General features: G+C 43.7%; 2 protein-coding genes across 3 annotated transcripts in view; both read right to left on the bottom strand.

Moving 5' to 3' along the window:
- Window positions 1–1607: 1607 nt before the first annotated feature.
- The window catches only part of cav1 (caveolin 1), a 481528-nt gene continuing 461057 nt past the window's right edge, over window positions 1608–22078 (bottom strand). The window contains exons 2-4 of one of the 2 annotated variants that reach the window (XM_084017809.1): window positions 12140–12197; window positions 11041–11208; window positions 1608–3691 (exon numbers count right to left, since the gene is read on the bottom strand). In XM_084017809.1, the coding sequence (XP_083873935.1) occupies window positions 3350–3691; window positions 11041–11208; window positions 12140–12175 (546 nt within the window). In that variant the 5' untranslated portion in view covers window positions 12176–12197 and the 3' untranslated portion in view covers window positions 1608–3349. Of the gene's footprint in view, window positions 3692–11040; window positions 11209–12139; window positions 12289–22078 lie in introns of those variants that run through there. The other variant, XM_084017808.1, reaches the window with a different exon arrangement.
- On the bottom strand, window positions 16042–21002 carry cav2 (caveolin 2). Its single transcript, XM_084017613.1, has 3 exons — window positions 20742–21002; window positions 20248–20435; window positions 16042–17987 (listed from the first exon to the last, which is right to left on the bottom strand). Exons 1-3 carry the CDS (start codon window positions 20889–20891, stop codon window positions 17837–17839), a joined length of 489 nt encoding a protein of 162 aa, XP_083873739.1. The 5' UTR covers window positions 20892–21002; the 3' UTR covers window positions 16042–17836.

Below are 22078 nucleotides of genomic sequence, written 5' to 3'. Positions count from 1 at the left end.
TGTGTTCTCTCGTCCCACTGTTATGTCTGCTGCTCTGGAAACTTCCACACAGGTTTACTCTCCGCCAGGAACCTTCTGCACCCAGAAGAGTCTGCTGGCCTGGAGGGGAGTTGTTCCTGTCTGTGCTGACGTCTCCTTCAGTTTTTAAACCTTTTCAACCTGATCTTCCTTTAATCCGAGGGGCTTCATTGTAAATTAATTCCACCTCGGATTAACTATACATTATTTGATTGTTTGAATTATATGATATTATGTAGTATTTTCCTTTTCTGTTCACCTGGATCATAAATTATTCAGGCGGCTGCAAAATGAAGCAGATTTGAACCGGTTTCTCAAGTTGTGACTGGTGTTAATGAAAATATAAAATATTAATAAAGAAAGAATTGTGCAGCAAATGTATTATTATTTTTGGTATTTTACATTCAGGGTTAGGGTCAGACATGTATCCTGCATGGAAACATGTCTGATATTGGCCAAAAAGACTGTATCGGATATATATAAAAAAATAAAAATAAAAAATAAAAATCAGATCTGATCTAATAATAGGTCATGATTAATAACCTAATCATGTAGCAACACATGTGACTACCGGTTGTCTCTCAAAAATGCAGTTCAATGTGTGAAAAGGTTTAATAAAAACAAGAAGCCGTATTGCATAACAGAGTTGTTGACTGTGTATTTATTCCGTTAGGGGAGGAGAGTATTTGTTTTTACAAGTTGAGCACGATGTTTTTTAGGTGGTCCAGACGAACGTGTTATAAGAACTAAGATGATATCGGACTAGTATCAGACATGAGGTGGTATCGTCCCTATTTTGTATCTTTGCCTCCTGTTGGTGTTGGTGGTTACTGACATATTATCTTCCTTCCTGACATTTTTTAGCCAATATGCTTCTACATAATGCGGCGATTTGACCGTACACAACACCGGGCCCATGAAGAAAGGGTTTTCCCAGTTTGCAGTGGAAGAAGTCAACTGGCCTAAACCGCCACCCAACACCTGAACTGGAGCCAGAACTTCTGTACCCAACACTACCCGACTGGACTGTTGTATCCCCTGTACCCTTGAATCCCCCTTGGAAGATGAAAACAATGAGCCAGTGTTGAGCAGCGTTCCTGTTGAACAATACGTTTACAGCCAGACACAGTCCAGGCTCGCCTCGGGGTGCAGAGTTATTCACTGGCTCTTTGGTGCAAATTAACGCCTTTGCAGTCAAGAGACTAGACTCTGGTCTCATGAGCATTGGCCAACACTTTTATTTGTTTATTCAGTAACCATGGAGACGACGTGCCAGGCTCGGGAGGATGAAAAAAAAGCCTGTGAGCAGCACTAAAGGCATTAAGATTTACAGACAAATACTGCTGCTGCTGGAAATGTCTCTTCAGCCGCTTCATTCCTCTGTATTTTTTCCACCAGTAGCTTCGACTGGCGGCTTCCTGCAGCACATGAATGAAAGCCTCTCATCTGCCTTGATTCATCACACAATTAGATCAGCTATGACTCAATATCACAAGTAACAGAAGAAGAGAACACATTGTTTTTGTTAACGTCCGAGCGGCACGCGCTGGAAGAAACTGTAGATGAAACAAACACACAGATGCACGCAGGATTATATTAAATTTTAATGTGCACAGCGTGATATTGTACAGTAAAAGCAAAAAGGCAGGAAAAACATATTTTCTTATAAAAAATATCACCTTTGGAGCTTAAAAATTCAAGGAACAGGTGCTGTGATTTTACCATCCGTGTGAGAAGACAGCAGGTAGACTGAAGGTGACGGAGTTACAGCGACGTTAGTGTCTCAATAAAACATAAAACCCCCCCACAGCCCCCACCCCAATGCAGAAACCCCACCCACCCCACCTCCCTCCACCCATCTGTGGGGCGTGAGTGATCAGTTTGATGCTTTTGCAGCATCATGTCCACAGTGGAGAAGAAGGGCAGCAGAACAAACTAGTCAGGGGGAAATTAAGAACAGGACAAAAAGGATGGATGGATGCAGAATTATGACCGAGATAACACATAAAAAAGCATCCAAAAATCACACAATCCATCTCACATTATCTTAATTCCAATGCATTAACCTGTGTGAGTACCACAGCGCTAGAAGAAGCGTGAAACTGCACATAAACTGCAGGATGTGCAAAAGTAACGCGACCTTTGCAGCCGTAGACAGGCGATCGTCACTTTATCGATACTTTCTTCTAGATTAGTGCACTGGAACCGGAACAAGGCCACAGCTTGTAAAGTCGACACCCATACAGTACAAACAGGATATTAAAACAACGGTGTTGAAGTTAAACCCTCAAAGTTCTTCATATTCATAGTGTAGAGAAAAAAACATTCACTATGGGACTATGGTGATGTGCATTGAAGAGCTTCACTATAAAATGAGAAATGGAAGGCCAACGTCGGTCAGTAAAACTCACGTTGGAGGTCAAAGATCGTTTCTCTCTCACACACTCGTGTAAACCACAAGGATGATGGCGATGAAAACCGTGCACCGGGGATTTTTAGTAAGAAGCTGATTCACAGAGCGAGCCGAGTCGATAGACCGTGTGTGTGGCGGCGGGCGTGGCGGTGGCGGACGGCGAGTTGCTGGCGAGGCGACGCAGGTGCATGCAGGGACGTGGGCAGGTTCAGTGTGTCAGACTGCTGGGAAGCCGGGTGAAAGGGGGGGGGGGGGGGGGGGGGGCAGAGGGAGGCGTGTCGCTGTGATGTTTCGGCTTGTGGGGTTGTTTGGTTTTTGCTGAGTCAGATAGAATTTGGCAGCGCTCACTCTTTTCTCTCCGCTTTGACCTTCGTGACCCCAGACATCCAACATCCAACTTCCTGTCCTGCCCAACGGCTCCAAAAACACGAAAACAAACAGGAATAAGCGCGAGAGAAGACAGCGATACACCCTGACATCCCCTCTCAACCAAAGTGATGAGATCTCCACGGAAACGGCGAGAATGGAAGGAATGGACGTCATGTCGCAGAACTAACAGAGGACAGACATGGAGCTGGTTGCTAAGGGTGAGGAAAGAAGAAAAAAAACAACAACAAACAACAACACACAAACAAAACAACAACAAAAACCCTGGAGAATGACCCTTTGATTCCCTGTGCCCACACCGACACTGGAGAGAAAAAAAACAGCTGGTGGAAAGAAAGGCGGGGTCTAGGTGCCGTGTGACCACGCCCCTTTACTTCCAAACAACCCCGCCCAGCTCTGGAAAAGTCTCACCTGGCGTTTTTCCAGAGGTCTGTTTCTCTCTTCAGCTTTTCCCCCTCCGTCTGTGTTGCCCCTCCCACCTTCCCTCCCCTCTTTCCGTTAAATCCTTCTCCTTCGCCTCCCGGTTCGACGCTACACCTCCTTGGTGGTGCTGACTCGGATGCTGCTGAGGCACTTGCCCATGGCCTCGAACAGCGGGTCGCAGAAGGTGTGCACGCAGATGGAGTAGACGCGGCTGACGCAGTGGATCTCGATCAGGTAGCTCTTGACGCACGGCACCACGGCCCAGATGTGCAGGAAGGACAGGATGGCGAAGAAGATGCCCCAGATCAGCGCCAGGGGGATGCCGACCAGCGCCGTCAGCAGCCGGTAGCACCAGTACTTGGTGACGGTGAAGGTGGTGAAGCTGGCTTTCCACACGCCGTCGAAGCTGTAGGTCCCTGCAGGCTCGGCGATCACGTCCTCGAAGTCGACCTGGCGAGGGAGGAAGCGGGAGCGTGAGAAAAGGATGGCAAAAACACTTTGTCATTTTGGCCTGCAGTTTGTCATTTTGGCCTTCGCCATCTTGGTTGTTTTGCAACCAGAAGTGACATGAGAGGGCGGAGCCAAGTACAACCGAACACTGAATAATTAACATTCATGTACTGAAAACACACTCAACGATTTAAGTCCCAGGACGAAAACTACCAGATCGTGTCGCCATGGTAGCAACCTGTCAATCAGCAGGTAGCCCCGCCCCTAAAGCATCCCCTGCTTTCTGGTCGGTTTGACTCTAAATGGACTGTAATGTAGCCTACTAAATGAACATCATGCTGGATTGAAGAAGATTTGAATCTAGAGACTGAGACCATAAAATCATTGACTTCTATACAATGAGCATTGGCTTCACTTTTTAGACTTGGAGGTTGCCACCAGGTCTGAATTTATTCTAGATCGAAAACTCTCATCGTTCCCTGAGTAACATGTCCAGAAATCAACATTTATATGGTTCTACAACTAGATTTGGTGGAGAAGGAGGCTCTTTGCCAAAAAAAGACAAGAAACCATCACAAGCTAAAAGTGAATTGTACTGTTAATATACGGGGACACAATTCACATCATTCCTCCACCATCAACGGTGTTTCACAAGAATCCTGATATGGTTCAAATTAAACACAACAGTTATTATTTCCACATAAATCAGCAGCTTCACTCCCCGTTAATGTGTCAGTTTGCTGATTTGGAGGGTTGGATTCCAGTCACGGAGACTGGTACAGTCTAACCACCAACACACTGCCCCACCCAAACACACACACACACACACACACACACACACACACACACACACACACACACACACACTCTCACACACAGACACACACACACACACACACACACACACACACACACACACACACACACACACACACACACAGACACACACACACAGACACACACACACACACACACACACACACACACAAACACACACACACACACACACACACATACACACACACACACACACACACACACATTATGGCGTCAGAATCGTTTCATATTACTTGCGCAACTATCAACTGAACGCGTCACACCCGCGTGCTTTGACGCCTGTGCAGCACACAGCGCCTGACGTGTAATGTAGTTTCCTCATTGACTTATAATGGTCACGCGTTCACGCGCACGTTCACGCGTGATGGCTGCTGCACGCCTGTGATCACATTACGCGGAGTAACTACGCGTAACATTCATGCGTTTTTTAGCGAACGCACGCATTAACGCTCGCATGAAGATAATTGAACATTTTTGTCAGGCGCTCACATGTACGCGGAAACGACGTGCGCAGACTCTGTCACGCGTAACAAGAAGCGGCGTACATATGAAGCAGCGTGCGCACGTCTGTCTCTCACTGTTTGACAAGTGTTGTTACGCGTTCACACGCACGTGCGGTCGCAGATTCTGATGCTGCGCGGCCGGAATTGATCTGCTGTGCGCACCTACTCCGCGTAACATGAGCGTGTAATGTAGTTGCCTCCCCTGGTTGACTGAAATGAACAGGCCAACTACATTACACGCTCAAGTTACGCGGAGTAGTTGCGCACAGCAGATCAATTCCGGCCGCGCAGCATCAGAATCTGCGACCGCACGTGCGTGTGAACGCGTAACAACATTTGTCAAACAGTGACAGACAGACGTGCGCACGCTGCTTCATATGTACGCAGCTTCTTGTTACGCGTGACATACAACCTGCGCACGACAACGCACGCACGCACGCACGCATAACAAATAACCATGCGTTCACACACACGCTGCTGCGCGTCTTTCTAAGTGTTTTGACATCGATTTACCTTCATACACACACACATACAAACACACACACACATAAACACACACACACACACACACACATAAAACTTTAGATAGATAAAACAGATCCATCCATCCATTTTATATCATTGCAAAACGTTAAAATCTCTGAAGCTTGTGTCACAGACCTTATTTGAACATCAAAACAAAAAACGTTTGAAGTGAGAAATGCAGCCCGGGTTTTGGGATCGGGTTTACCCTCATATTGTTACCCTAACCAATCTCATTCCACATGCAGAAGTCTCACCAATCCAACCAACGAGGGAAACCAGTACCAGCCAATCAGAGGCTCATACCTCAGCGTATCAGGATTGATCTTTTAGCTGTCTGGACATCGTGTGCTCACTGGTTTAAAAGGCTCCGTCTGAAATCTAAATAATTAGGAGGTTCCTATACGAGCTCTCGGGAGCTTCCACATCTGCCGCCGTAAACACTCGGTGTGTGGCACGTCTTTGTTCGGAGACATTCTGTGGTGAACAGGATGTGATGTTTCACATATCTGGGCTTTTGGGGAGTAAACAGAAGAAAAGCTGCCGAGTGTGACCAGAAACTCGCTGTTCTTCAGCAGAAACCAGAGACACAGATGTGTTTGATGGTCAGGTTCACCTCCTTGTTAGGATGAACAACCACGTTGTGTTTCTTTCCACTGGAAACATCTCTCTCTCTCTCTCTCTTCAGGCTTTTAAATGTGACGACCCCTGCAAGTGTGTTTGAGCTGATCCATGTAAACACTATGAGACTCCACCGCTCTCTTTCTCTGCCTCTCCACAGGCTTCTCAATATTATTATGTAATATTTATGTTGCAGTCACTTGGACCAGTTGGGCCACGGAGGGCTAATGGCTGTAATATCAATAAGTCACACAGATATTATCCAGTGTGTCAGCCTGACGGTGAAATGGAAAACTCCTAAGTGAGAGATTATCCACCGTGTGGAGGAGCCCAGTTATGCAATCTGATTGTTGATATTAAAGAAAAGGACATCATGATTTGCTTATTCCATTATAATCTAAAAAAAAACAAGCTTTATTTGTTAATTGATACACATATCTCTATCTTTAGCTATTTTTAACCTGTGAAACTCTTCACTTTAACAATGGACCACCATTTTAGTTACTAATATCTGTCTGTTAAAGCAACAGTGTGTAATATTTAGGGGGATTTATTGGTGGAAATCTAAGATAATATTATTAGGTTTAAACACTTAAGTGTACAGTCACCAAAACATAAGCATTGTTTTGTTTTTCTGACCTTAGAAGTCTTCTTCCATTAAAAAAAAAAAAAAAAAAAAAAAAAACACCTCCAGGGCAGGAAGAACACATTTCAAGAATGTTCAAGAAATCAGTGTCTGTATCAGAATAAGGAAGTTCACTTCACTAGAATGAGTTTGAGAAATGGATTTGATTTAAAATCAATATTTGAGTCTACAATTTGAAGCGTGCAGACTATTTAAACTGTTAAGACTGTTATTTATGTTGAAGTAAATACGTTTTTTTATGTCTGGGTGATTATTTATCATCTTTCTATGAAATCATATATCGAGATATCGTGAAACGCATAATTACATTGCCTCATTGACAATAACAAGCTCATACTAACATCAATTCCTCAGAAAATGATCTTGCACTAAAGTCAGTATGTGTAATTTGTCGAGCATTTCCTTCACGTAGGAGACGTAAAGAAAGTCTAAGCTTTCCAGTTTGGCTCTGTTGTGATACATATCTTTATCTTTTTGAACAGAGAGCTTCAAATGCACTTTCTCTTCTTTTTGGCTTGAAAACATCAGTTCGTGAGTCTGATTCTTTTACCCGAGGCAGCAGCATAAAGCCTCTCTCATGGCAGCCTTATAATATAAATCTGACTGCAGCCACAGAAACCATTTCGTTTTTCCACGGCTCCAAATGTTAAAGTGGACCCGCTCTGCTCCGGTTTCCAGAACTTTGATTGAGACTAAATGAGGGCCTTCTGCAGAGCGGCACAAACACAACCACAGCAGGACGCACGCCGGAGACGTTTCACTCCGTAAACCCAGGCTGGCTTTTTTCTTTACACAGTTTTAGTTAAATACTGTAAATACTGTTCTGTTTTCAACTTTAGGAGGGAAATCATTAGCTGGAGTTTGGCACTTTAATATCCTGTCTATAAAAGAATCATCACCTTTCGGGTTCAACTGTGTCAGATTCGTTAGAGAACATGAATATAATCACCCAGAATTTACTCCAATGCTCCATGAAGACTTTTGTACGCTACTTTCTGATCGAGGTAAGGATGGTTTTGAAGAAGAAAATCACAAATGTCCACAATTTCCCTGAAGATTTAGCATTGAATGAAGAATTTAATGATCTAAACAGTATAAAAAGTTTGAGCCGCCCATTTATGGTCAAAGCAGAACTTTGACTCATGGTCTGATGTGAAACAATGAGAGTCTCAAGGTCAGCATGTGACCAGTTGCCAAGGCGACCGTATTATGGAGTAAATAAGGCGAAGTGCTATTTCCAGAGCTCTATCTTCAGGCTGTCGACCACGCTGGGAGGCGAGGGGTCACAGCGGAGACATTAATGCACTCTCTTGTTTGGTCTGAGGGGTTTTTGTGTCAGTCGGAGAAAATGTTTGGTTTTGTTTGAGGAGAGAGAGATCAGGATGATCGACAGCAGAGACAACGGACTGCAGGCTCCTGTCACTCTTCCAAACTTTGTTTCAACTCCTTTCAAAAAGAGTCTCATTCGAGTGTAAGTTTGAGGTGAATGTTTTTCTGGTGGCAACACAGCCTCACTTTCTGCAAGTAATCACAAGCACACCTCAGGTGACACAACAGAAAAATGGATCCAAACTCTAACTTTAGTCTGTCGACTCAATCTGAAGTAATCTGTGATAAGAATGTTCTGGGATGTTTGAGTGACCCTCCCATCACACACATCATTCTGCTGTGATAATCTGGGAGGTATGAATAAATCTATAAACATCCAAGAAAGTAAAAATATCAACCAAACATCATCTTTGCAGGTCCAGAGGGAGAGTTTTCATTCCTCTCAGTTTGACCTGAATGACCTTGGATCAAACTTCTCACAACTCTATCTTGAAGACCAACTCCAGTGGGAGCGTTTCCACTCCACTGCCCCCCCATCCTCTCTGCTATATAAAGACCCACAAACTCTCCAGAGGGGAAAAAAAACAACTAAATTCAACTACGTCAGTAATGGAACTGATTTGATGTGGCCAGGTGTTTGAGGCCAGCTGCAGGAGAACAGCTTGTCTTCCTATTCTTACAAGGATGCAGTGTGTGTGTGTGTGTGTGTGTGTGGGGGGGGGGGGGTTCTTGGAAGGGATTCCCTGCTTGTGCTTTTCATTGGGGCACACCGAACACGCTTCCACTTGGCAGGAGCGTTTGGTTGACCTCAGAGCACCTCAGCGGCTGTAAAGCACACTGTTAAAAAGCTGTAGGTTCATCAGAGTTCCTTCTGGAAGCCAGAGGGAGGCAGTGAGCACACGGTGTTCCTCTACCTGCCTCAGACGACCCAGGAGACACCGGTGGAGTTCATTAAGTCCACATGAAGGGATATCAGCGTTTGTTATTCAGAAATAAGAGCAGCGATGGATGAAGTGTTTAGACATTTGTTAAAGACATTTAATTAAAGGAGACATACGCTCATTTCCAGGTATATACTTGTATTTCAGGTGTTTCGACTAGAACATGATTACATGATTTAATAATAAAGAAACACAGTATTTTTCTCGTACCGTCTGCCTGAATATATCAGCATTCATCGCTTGTCTGAAATGCTCCGTTTTACGGCCTGTCTCTTTAAGATCTCCTTCTCTCTGATTGGCTAATGAGAAAAATACGGCACACCTTTGCTACGTTAGTACTCCAGCTGTGGGTGGAGATACTTGGAGATACTGTTTGTTTGATGGACATACTTTTTTGAAAAACTTATCGTGTAACTAATTACTGCAGCTGGAAATCTTTGGATGGCAGTAGATGAAGAAGCGATTTGAACACGTACTTCAGGACATGACTCAAGTCTCCAGCTCTCGCCAGTTTCTCCTGCAAACATTTTTTTACAGTGTGCTCGCATGTGATTTCAGATCATTTCCCCAGCGGTCTGTTGAGTTAATTAGAGAGGGGCGGGACAATCATAAAGTTGCGCTCTATTCTGAGACTGGAAGGAGAGTCTGAGTCACTGTCACACTGGAGGGAGAGAGAGAGAGAGAGAGAGAGAGAGAGAGAGAGAGAGAGAGAGAGAGGAGAGAGAGAGAGGGAGAGAGAGAGAGAGAGAGAGAGAGAGAGAGAGAGAGAGAGAGAGCAGCAGAGCGGTGTTCATGTGGCAGAAGGAGGATATAAGTTTGCAGGTCCAGACTTTTAGCAGAAAACACCACCGTTCCTCCTTCTACACGTTTGGATTCATCACAATATATATATATATATATATATATATATATATATATATATATATACTCTGATTATGATCAAACTGCAATGCTGATGAAGCTTCAGCACGTCTTTAATTTAAGGATCATTTTTCCAATCAGTCAGACTGCCAGTAACCTGACAGCAGTCAAAAACAATCAACACATGGACATTTGCACCTCTGACGCAACTATGCATGTAGGGAAGAAGGGAGGGAGGGAGGGAGGAGGGGAGCGGGAGAAGAGAAGGGCGGGGAGATGGGGAGTGGTGCGGGATCCCCCCGCAGACGGACTACTAATTGGCTTCTTGGGTGTTTCCCTGTTTTAACAAGCCAGAGTTCAGGCATTTCAAAGAGCTGCTGCTGAGCCCCCCACCCCCCTCCCCCCCTCTCCCGTTTGACCCCCGACTCTCATGAAAAGCCTTCCCCAGCTGGAGAGCAGGGCGGCCGGGCTCACACAGCTGCTGCTCCCCGCCACCATGGACGCGTCAGGTGGCTTCTAGCGCACCGCTCCTCTACCCCCCCCCCCCCCCCCCCCCCCCTTAAACCAAACAAACTCTCACTTTTTATGCGCCTCTCTTATGGAAATAACTCTCCCGTAAGGCGTGTGCAAAATGACTGTGGGAAATGTTGCGTTCCAACAACAGGAAATTCGTAATGTTTCCTCTGTTGCTGCGAGGATGTTCGAGCTATTTACACGTGTGGCTAGCTTGCCATTGTATCGCCTCAATAGGCTTTAATACCTCTGCAAAGCCCCTTTCCTAATAGGGGAAAGTCAGCAGGGTGGGGGTGGAGGGGCGAACACTGCTGGAACCACAGCGCCCAGCGCAGTGCGCGACAGGGCCGCCGTGCGCCTCTGAAGCGCACATCCGCACACAACGCCAGTTTGACAGCTCCTACATTTCAACAGTTTCCCAAAGTTGATTTCACTTTAGAGTGAATGTCAGGCGGTTCAGTTAAGTGCAGACTCTGCAACAGGTATGTTGGAGAAGTTCATAGTTTAGGTTCAGTTGCACGTTTAACCCCGAGTATAAAAGCCCAGAAGTGAACAACCCTCCAGGTTTGGACTCACCTTGACAACATCGTCGTTCACGCGCTTCGGATCCCGGTTGACCAGGTCGATCTCCTTGGTGTGGACGTCCTCCATCGTCTTCTCGTTCAGACTGTCGTTGTCCATGTCCTTGTTGTTGGGTTTGTATATGTTCCCTTGTTTTCGGATGAACGGCGAGTGCAGAAACTCCTGTGAAGGATCCGGAGGAGGCAGAAAGAAAGAAGAGAGAGTGAAGAGGAGGAGGAGGAGGGAGAGTGTGCAGCGCGCCGAGAGTTGGAGAGAGAGACTGGAGCTGCGCGTTACCAGCCTGCCCCACAAACAGGGATGGGTTTAAATGAGTAGAGCGTGAAGCACCACACCCCTCGATCCAGCCGCAAGGGGTGCTCACCGCCCGGAGAGAAACCCAATACTCCGACCTGACGTACAGGCGGTTCAACATGTAGTACCTGTGAACATGGCGACATTTTAAACGAATGCGTAAAAGCGCATATCCAAAGGATTGAAACACTCCTCTCTTTGCTCTCTCTCAATGCATTTCGTTTGAGCACATGCGGCTACCAACCGTATGTGTAATCTAACATGAGGACAGATTTAAGTAACGTAATGCAAGTGGAGTTTCCGTGTCCATCTTTTTAAAAACGCAGTGCGTAAAGACTCCATACAGAACCATTTTGTTCCGTGATTCTTTTACGCACATTCTTATTTATAATATACGGCTTCATTATTTATGCAGCATGTTCATGAGTTATGACTGTCTTATGAAGTCTTGCGTGTTTACGCTCCTTTGCGCTTTTACGCACGAACGTGTGAACTTTCGTTCGATGCGTAAAAACAATATTCGTTTTTTCCCTGTAATTAAAGGTTTCAGCAGGTTAACTCTCACACCCATGCTAATAGTCAGCGGTCCTTCACATTCCCCCAGCGTGTGTGGGAGACGCGCTCGTGGGTAGGTGCCAGAAAATAAGATAAGAGTTGGACACACATTCAAATGTCCTTCACGAATTCACATTACGAGCGAAAACAATCAGCTCCGAGAGGGGAGGAAGGCACACATACAACAATGTCCAGCTAAAAGCGTTTTAAAAACCAGTGTCCGCTGTGCGTGAGCGCCGTACTGTACCTCCTCCGTGTCGCCGTCCTTCAGCCCTCCTGTCATGCTGTCCTCAGGTTGGAACAGATTAGCGCGCTGAAACCGACAAGGAGACAAGATGGGAAGTCAGAGTCGGAGGCGTGGAGGCAACTGGGAGGACTGGGGCTCGTCTCGGGGACCTGTATGGTCATCTAATTCCTGCCCTTTTTGCTGAAACGTGACTGGAATGTTAATGCCGGAGCTGTGAGGGGGAAACCTCTGGTGGTCTTCTACGGATCCCAGCGGAGCGCGTCCGGGACTCACCTGTGAGCAGAGACACGCAGGAGAGCCACTAACGTGCCCGACTGGAGGCGAGGCTGATCCCAGACTAAAGGAGTGCTCTAAACGGCGTGGAATTACTTTATTTGGGGATCCAGCCTCAGCATAATCACCCTTTTGTTCAGTGACATGTGGGCGTTAATTGGGAATGGCAAGGTGTGGGTTCAGGCCAAACCTGAGCCTGAGGGAGACCCAAGAAAGTGGTTTATGGATAGAAGAGGGCAAGACAAACATATTATTAATCCAAATAGAAATAAATTAATAAGAAAATTATGTATTTTCAGAACTAACTGAGTCATTTAGCCATTTCAGCAAATGTAAAACCCAGCCAGTCACGAGTTGCAGTCAGATAATAACTTTACACTGATATGTATAACCCATGAACCCAGATGGAAGTCTGTTGATCCCAGCTTTACACAGTTGGAGGAGCATGCTGGTCACTCCGGTTTGTTTACATTCTTGTAGCCTATCAACTCACCTTGGAGTGACACCAGCTGGCACTCAGCTGCTTTCACTTCTTCTTTAATTTAAGAGCAGTGCAGAGAAACGTGCACAAGGTGATTTTGTTTTGTGTTGAGCATTTTTATTATGAGCAGACTTGATCATGAACTCATAAGATGTAAGTCTTAATGATGGCTAATAACGACTTCCTCAATGCTTTATACAGGAGATCAGTATACTAAGGGAATATGGTTAATATGAATTTCTCAGTTTCCTCTAATTAATCACATCTGCAGTTAAAAATGTTATTTCTTTTAGCCATTCAGTTCTTTTTAGATAATAAGCTAACGACCCCGCAGCTGTAAATGTCAATACAATGTTAATAACAATTGTGGCAAAGCTGCAGGGGTCAATTCTGAATATGAAAGGGATCTTTAATAACCTGGAACCCAAAGGTGGCCTAGAATTAATCTATGAAACTTCAGCACCATATTTCTTTCTTTCAAATGTCTTTTTAAACTGATCGTCAATAATGAATGAAAACAGAAGCTGTACACGGAAAGGATTGTTTATTTTTTATTGAACAACACACATGCAACCACATAAAGATGCATTCTAAACTATGGATGAATAAAGTTAGAATTATGGACCAACAATACAGAGAAAATATGTATAATATACCTTAAAGGGCCAAGATACGAACTTGGGAGCATTTTGATTGCTTCTAAACGGCTCTCCACATGGCCACGCCTGAGCTGGCGGCTCGAAGCTAAAGGTTCTAGCGGTGCTAATGGTACAGATATATAACAAATGTACTGCTGGATTTTATGAAGAAATGTAATAAGAGTGTAGTGAATCTTTGTTTTTTCCATCTTTCATTGTGAAGCACTTCTGCAGGATTCAAAACTCAGCAAAAGGTAAATATTATAATTTGGCACCAGAGTATAAAGGATATAGAAAGTGCTGCCAACACGTGACTTCTCCCGAGGCCTTAAACACATCATTGCTGAATGATGAGGGTGAATCGTGGTTCAGTGGGAATTCACACCGAGACAGTTTATTATTATGATTAGACAATTAAATGATCAAAAACATTTAAAAATAGTCAGTCGGAGCAGCAGCAGAACAGGTTTGCTTCCCAGCAGCTCCAGTGTTCCCAGTCTGGAGGACGCTGCTGGAAACGCTGTGTGATCAGTGTCCTTTGTAACCTTGAAACAGTGATACCGGCTCCTTTAAAACAACCGGTAGCTCACAAGTGAAATAAGCTCAGACTTTAAAATAATGATCATTTGTGTATGAGTTTGTTTTCATGAAGAAAGTGTGTGATGTGATTTCTCGTCAGATGCACATATTGACCAACACACAGGATGTGATGAGTTGTGTTGAGCTCAGTGGCTGTGAGAGAGGAATCCCTGACTATCACAGGGAGTGTTTGTATGGACAGCGGTAACATAGCAACAGGGCCGGCGGTGCAGTGCAGCGGCATGAATGACAGTAAAAGTGTGTCAGGGCATCAGCAACAGTCGGTGTATCATCAGGCGCAGCATGTTGGGAAGCCACAGCAGTCGTTGTTATTGTGGTTATATAACTATTTTATTACATCGTCATTATTAAAAGTGTTTTATGCAGCAAGTCTCCATTCCTCACCAGCTCAACGAGCACAAAGAGAAATCGAACGTTATCGCCCTCTCATCCATGACAGAGACCAGAGAGGGAGCCGGTGATGGTCATGACCTCACACGTGTGCTGGAGGTTTAAGGCTGACACCCAGAGTGAAAAGAGAAAATACAGGCAGAGTTCAGGGACTCACACTACTGGGTCATGAGTCACGAATGTGAAGGAGCACTTCTGTATGAGCCTATTCATTAAGTTCCTGAAATCCCTGCAAAGCATATCTTTAACTCACGTTATGTTGATGTTTTCTGGTGCGTTTCAGGCTCAAGGCATTTCAGGCTGAAGGTCAAAGATCAGGGTTCCCTTCAGGATGCTTTACTCTACATTAGTAACTGAAACGCACCAGAAAACACGTTCGATGTATTTGTACTCAGACACATCACACTGCTTTGTTGTGATGGTGGGCTCTGATTGGCTTGTTGTATTGCTGTCCCTGTTTTCACCAGGAGCAACTGGATATCACAGGGCAAAGCTGCACACCAAAAATGTTATATTTAAATATATATAAATGAGCTACGTGACTGGAAAAAGATTGCAGGTGCAGAGATGAGGTTCATTTTGCCCTCAGTTCTCCCTCTCAGGCAGCACATCCTCCCAGCTAGTTTATATACTGTATGTGGCTAGTTATTAAACATTCTAACTCATAGATAACACCAATTAAGTACTTATATGAAGACAATTATTTTTTGTATTGCAAAATGTTTGAAATATTTGAAATGGTATGTTTAAATATGCAAATGATGCATTTCCTTGATAAATATGTGTACGAAACTTTTGTTAGAGTGTATTGACATATTAGAGTCAAAGGTTTTTGTAGAGGGAATAAGTGATTACTCCAAGATACCATCAATAGTCACAAAGAAATGCATTTTAACCATTCTACCCCTAACCCAAGCAAATATGATAAAAACAACAACAATAAAACTACGATATACTGTATACTATACAACTTGGTTACTTTGGCACATGTTTTTTGTATTGCAAGTTTTCTGAATTTTATATTTAGATACGCATGTGATGCATTATCTAATGCTAATTTAAGGGACATCGAATAGACAAAATAGTAAAATAAACACCTTAATGTATTTAATGTTTATTTCCACTAGTCTGAAAAGAATGTCCCACCTTTAAAAAAAAAAAGGTCAAAGAAGGTCAAAGTCAGATAAAAGAGTTTTAGGACCTGGACACCACTTAAGAGAATAGTGAGTATTTAGTGCTGAAGGACATCACAGCAGGGTGACATTTGTAATAAAAAGCAGAATCATACAACATAGTTAGGAGATAAACAAAGTGATGAATGATGTTTCTGTGTACCAGGTAGAGATGCTGTTCAGGCCTGCAGCTGTACCACTGAAGCCTCGGGTCATGTTCCATCCACCCACAGCTCATTGGTGTCTTATGCAATCTCAGCAAAGTGATTTACGAGACCTTTCTGGCCCTCGGCTGCGAATCCTAACCACGCTCATCTCATGTGACCACAGAAACACAGAAACATGAACTCGAGAATAAGAGTCTTTATTTTGGTCATGAAAACGACATTAGAGACTGTCAAAAGCAAAAAGGGTACAAAAGTAGAGTTCAAACTTATTGAGAAAAAAAAATTATATTTCACTTTTTAAAGATAGTTGGGTTGATTAGCGCTCTATGGTATTTAGGCAAAGAGAGAAAAAGCCACAACCTTCCTTCAAATCTAAAGTGCGAGCTGATTGGCTGGTAGTGTAGCGGCAGGCTAGCATCGGGTTAAAAAACTCTGACAGAAACACACAACATCACCGTCTATCTCGAGTTGTGGCTTTAAGCGTTCAGCTTGCAGGGCAACGCAGATACAATCCCACTGGCTGTGCAAGTTACAGGCTTTATTGTGACAATCAGCGCACAACATTTACCCACAACCAGTCATGTATCAACGGATCAAATTAACACATATGATGTCAAATTTGTCACGTGTTTGCAGCTGCAGTTTTTTTTAGCTGCTTTTAGCTCATTGTTTTGTTTTGAAGAGACTTCCAGGTGACCAGCAGAACCTTTACAGAAACGAGCTCCAATAAACGGCATTCTCTGTGTCGCCGTCTAAAGAGGTCAGATTGTACCTTAAATGCAACACTATCAACTCCACTGCAAATTAACCGCATGTACCGGAGTCTCCGCTCCACCAAGGCTGCAACCAAACGCAGTTCATCGTGCCCAAATGTAAAGAACTGATTGAATAATAAATTAGAAACTCCCCTTTCGATTAGATCAATCCTGTTTTTTTTACATAAATCAATATCATTTTAAAAACAAGCTTATAAAGTAAGCTAGCTTATTATATAAAAGCAAATGCCCAATTATAGCCATATATTATGTGAAAACCAACACAGATTACGATCAAAAAAGCCTGGAAATGTGCAACAAGCTGCATCTTAGCATCTAGGATTACTCTGACATCCACTCAGATTCAGAACTTTACATTCAACTTCTAGCTGAATTATTTTGAAATATATACAATATATTGAAAAAGCAGAAATATTACATCTCTCAGCATGTCAGCAGTGTGTTGACACTCCTCGCTGATCCCACGGCTCTTTCATCCACAACGTAACGGAATGACAAGAATTTTACTTTGGTCTCTATCAGCAAAACAACTCCATGTTGGGTCGTGCACATGAGCTTTGCATAAAGTCCCAATCAGGAACATCTACTCTCCTATAGTGATGTGACCAGTAAACCCTAATGCTCCATGTGCATGGATTTAATGGTTAAATCATATATTTATGCTAGTAAATTAAGTAAAACAAAACTGTTATTTCAACAGCATTTAATGATTGTTTCATTCTGAAAAATACTTAATTACATCCCTGTTTGACCACATTGAGGTCTTTGAAGAGGTCTTTGATCTGAGCTAAATTATTTGATTGATTGTATTTATTTTCAACGCAGTTGCCAAAAAATGTCCTTTTTTTGGGGCATTTTACGTTTCTATAAACCCCCCAAAAAGTTTTATAAATAGGTTTCAGATCCACCTCACACACGTGGTTAACATTGTGAAACGATTTGTTTGGTTTCGGCAAAACTACTTGATCAAGATTAGAAAAAGAAAATAAATTGTGTTAACAATGTAACAACATAACGTTGCAATGGAGCTACGTTAAATAACGAACCACCCTTACATAACAAACATAGCAACATTATGTAAAAAACTTAGTTTACTTTGTGCAGCACTGTTCACCCTCACATCTTCCACGACGAGCCTCTTTATCTCGTCGTGCCTTTGACGGCGGTCTGTCCTGTGCTTCGTTCTGGGCCGGGGCGGCGTCAGTACTCAGTGGTTTTGACGTGAACGGAGGACAGACTCTTTCCCATGCTGTGGCAGAGCGGCGTGATGAACATGTCCGTCAGACTCCTCCAGACCACCTGGACCGATGGTAAGAGCATCAAGAAGCTCTGGATCAGCGGCATCACCAACCTGGAGGGACGAGGTCAAAAGATCACGTCAGGACGGATGCTGAGAAATTATAAATACAGAACTTCTGTTGCTTGTCTTTGCTTAACCCTCCCGTTGTCCTCGGGTCAAAATGACCCGCCACTGTGTTTAACAGCAGAAAAATCCCCTAAATTATATTTTTTCAATCGAAATTTGATGACTTTTCCTAGATTGACCCCAACATTAGAAATGTTGCATGTAAGCTGTAAAAAAACCCCCCACAAAATGACCCAACAGTCACATTGTTCACTGGCAAAACATTGGGATAAAAATAAAATAAAAATGCATTCAAAACTACTTTTTGCACATTTCTGCTACTTTCCTAGGCTTTATAAATACTATACAAATATTGCTTGACACCTATACAGTAAGAAATTGACAGTGTCAAACGAGTAGTGTCTCCTGAATTAATGCAGTTTTTCTGCCACAAGAGAAAACTCGGGTATTCACACAATTTTTTACATACAACAACCTTACGAACAACAACCTTACATACAACGTTCCGTACAACAACGTTCCGTACAGCAACGTCATGTACAACGTTATGTACAACAACGTTATGTACAACAACCTTACATACAACGTTATGTACAACAATGTTACGTACAACAACGCTACGTACAACAACGCTACGTACAACAGTGTTACATACAACAACTTTACGTACAACGTTACGTACAACAACGTCATGTACAACGGTATGTACAACAACGTTATGTACAACAACCTTACATACAACGTTATGTACAACAATGTTACGTACAACAACGCTACGTACAACAACGCTACGTACAACAGTGTTACATACAACAACTTTACGTACGTAACATCCAACAACGTTAAGTACAACAACGTTACGTACAACAATGTTATGTACAACAGCGTTATATACAACAACTTTACGTACAACATTATGTACAACGTTAAGTACAACAACGTTACGTACAACAATGTTATGTACAACAGTGTTATATACAACAACTTTACGTACAACATTACGTACAACGTTACGTACAACAACGTTACGTACAACAACATTATGTACAATGTTATGTACAACAACCTTACATACAACGTTATGTACAACAGTGTTACATACAACAACTTTACGTAGTAACGTCCAACAACGTTACGTCCAACAACGTTATGTACAACATTACGTACATCAACTTTACGTACATTATGTGCAACAACCTTACATACAACGATATTACAAAACAACCCTACATACATTAACGTTACGAACAACAACCTTACATAGAACAACAACCTTACATAGAACAACCGAAATTAACACTTTGATGAAGTTTCTTAGATTTATTGATTCAAATCAGAGAAAATGTTTGGAAATTTAAATCTACAGGAAGGCCAACCTTCTGTCCTACTGTCCAAAAACACAAAGCAACATGAATTCAATCTGTGGCTCTAAAATGATATGAGTGTATAAAGAGCTCGGGACTTTCACTCCAGTGTATTACATGAAATGTAAAGGTGTGTCCTCCTTTCCTGACATTCCACCTTTATTGACCAGCTCAGCGTCACTCAGTCCTCTATTGATGACTTCCAGCGGTGGAAGGAATCCCTCCTGAGCTTGTGACCTCACCTAGGTGAAATTTCACATGAAAGTAACTCAGCATCAGAAGACTCCGGTCTACAAACAGGCCTGTGCTGCAGCCACTGCTACAATGCCAGCTATCCGGCAAAGGGCAGAGGGCGTTTTCCCCCAGCCACCAGTGGAACGCTACATTCCTCCTGACTTTCCATGGAGCAGTTACATAAGACGTTCCATCAAGCGTTAATCGACGGACCCTTTGGGTTGTGGTTGCATTTAAAAAAGCAATTTGCTAAAAAACAACAACCTGGAGGCACCTGGTTTAACTTGATGCATATATAAAGATGACATAAGACTGACATAGTCCAAATAAGTATAAAAAAGTATAAAAACAAAAACGCTGAAGTCATACTACGTGTGGCATTAAATGTAAAAATAACTTCTCTCATGTTTGCTTAGAGACAGAACAGACCAGAACAGACCAGACCAGAAGCCCAGAGGGAAAAAAAGAAAACTGTTCCCACACACATTTAAAGTGGAAACAGGGTTTTAATTGACATTCACATTAAATTGTTGAATCCCTATAATATGACACATTATTGTAATTTATGTCCAGTATGACTTGTGCTACACCTGGCGCTGTGCCACGTGACCTCAACGCAACAGCACAACAGAAGGATGCATCCCTACCAGATGTGGATGCAGCTGAGCACCGCGAACACCAGGCCGAGGATGAACGCGACGGGCACGGCCAGCAGCGTGGTCAGCAGCCGGTAGAAGACGAATTTGACCAGCTCGAACGCGGCGTGGCTTCCGATCCACACGCGGTCGAAGCTGTGCGTGGAGAACGGCTCCGCGATGACGTCCCCAAAACCAACCTGGGGGATCACACACACACACACACACACACACACACACACACACACACACACACACACACACACACACACACACACACACAGTTAAAAAAAAACCACACTGGCAGGCAGGAAGGATTGTGAGCGCGGAGATGAAGGGTGACGCGCACGCAGCGACATCCAGGTATTCACGCTGCAGTTTGCCAAACTCATGTTTGTTACATGAACACAACCAGGTCACATATCTGAGTATTATACTTCCATAATGCGTCACCTCGTGTAGTTTCACTTTCAAGGAGTGATTCCGCACCGCGTTCCGTACTTTACCTTCAGGTGCGCGTTGATGTCGTTCGGATCCCGGTCCGGCTCCGCCGCGTACACGTCCCCCTTCTTCGACAACATCGGCTCTATCGACCTGTTGAACTCGTCCTCGTCCATGATTATGCTGGTGTCGGATTTTTCCTTCTCCAGACCCATGTTGTGTTCGTCTGCCGGACCCGGCGGAGCGCGAAGAGCAGCTGGTGACGGTGCGCGCTGCGCGCTGTGTGCCGGACTGCGCGCCACCCCGCCCCGTATGGAAAGCAGCGCAGCGAGGGCCCGCGGAGACACAACAACGCTCAGAGTCACATCCAAGGGTCCTTTCAAGTAGCTCACTGATGACTGGCTCTACTGTGCACTGTGTGCTGGCCTCCATTCCTGAACCACGGAGACCCAGAAACCCTTCAGGGTCTAATACACGAAACCTCTTCATGTGATTAAGCATGATTAGTGCCCCCATTTATTACTGAAGCATTCATATTCGGTTATGTTTAATAGTGATGTTTTGGAAAATGTAACAGGCTGCACTTTTGCATTATGGTGCAGAAAAACTTAACGAGTTTCCTCCAGGCTTTTTTCTTTTGGAAAGTGTGTTTATGTTCACAACAGCTTGTAAATATAAAACTCCTGATTATTATTGTTATTATGATATGTTGCTGCTGTGGCTGAGCACACTGTTCTACCTGTTGACCATGAATTTTCCTTTTGGTCCGCATGGATTTACGAGCCTCTGAACACACACAAGCCAACATTGTTAGAATAACAGCAGCTCCTCCTGAACAGGAAGCACAACAGGAAGCCGTTGTCCTCAGGCGGCCCGGCTCTCTATCACACGATAATTTGGAAGTAATTTAGCGTGTAATTACAACACTATTCTAGCTTTATTTGCGTCATTGGATGTGCAATGTAAACATAGGCGTGAAGATGCCACTCAGAGGAAAAGAGGTATAAGACAACCTCTGGTGGGAGGGACAAACAAACAGGACTTTCAACCAGGAAACCCGCATTCAGGTCCCAAAGTGTACTTGTGTTCACATTTTATTTGGTTTACTTTATTATTTTAAGCCCGACCTTTATACTTGGTGTTTTGTGGCCTGAACATATACTCTGAGTCTTTCAGAGTAACAAGGTGTAAAATGACTAAAAGTCTACGACATACTCAACCCTCATTATGCTCACGATGCTTGTCAACATGAGTCAGATTGATATTGTGACATCAAAATTTGTGTCCCTGAAGTTGCTGACACCAGATTGCTGAACCGGCGAATTATATTAAATACTGTGCATGAGTTCAGTAACAGAGATCACACCTATTCCTTTTCTATTGGATGTGATTAAGTTGCTTC

Source organism: Eutrigla gurnardus (assembly GCF_963514095.1).
Source record: "Eutrigla gurnardus genome assembly, chromosome: 9".
NCBI lineage: Eukaryota > Metazoa > Chordata > Actinopteri > Perciformes > Triglidae > Eutrigla > Eutrigla gurnardus.
Note: the sequence above shows the minus strand (reverse complement) of the source record. Positions and strands in the feature narration are given on the sequence as shown.

What these genes read in the sequence shown, in the direction of transcription:
- cav2 (XM_084017613.1), bottom strand. Translation starts at nt 20,891, where the DNA reads ATGGGTCTGGAGAAGGAAAAATCCGACACCAGCATAATCATGGACGAG. An exon ending in ACATCAACGCGCACCTGAAG is followed by an intron (nt 20,436 to 20,741) that starts GTAAAGTACGGA and finishes GTGATCCCCCAG; the next exon opens with GTTGGTTTTGGGGACGTCAT. An exon ending in CTCAGCTGCATCCACATCTG is followed by an intron (nt 17,988 to 20,247) that starts GTAGGGATGCAT and finishes TCGTCCCTCCAG; the next exon opens with GTTGGTGATGCCGCTGATCC.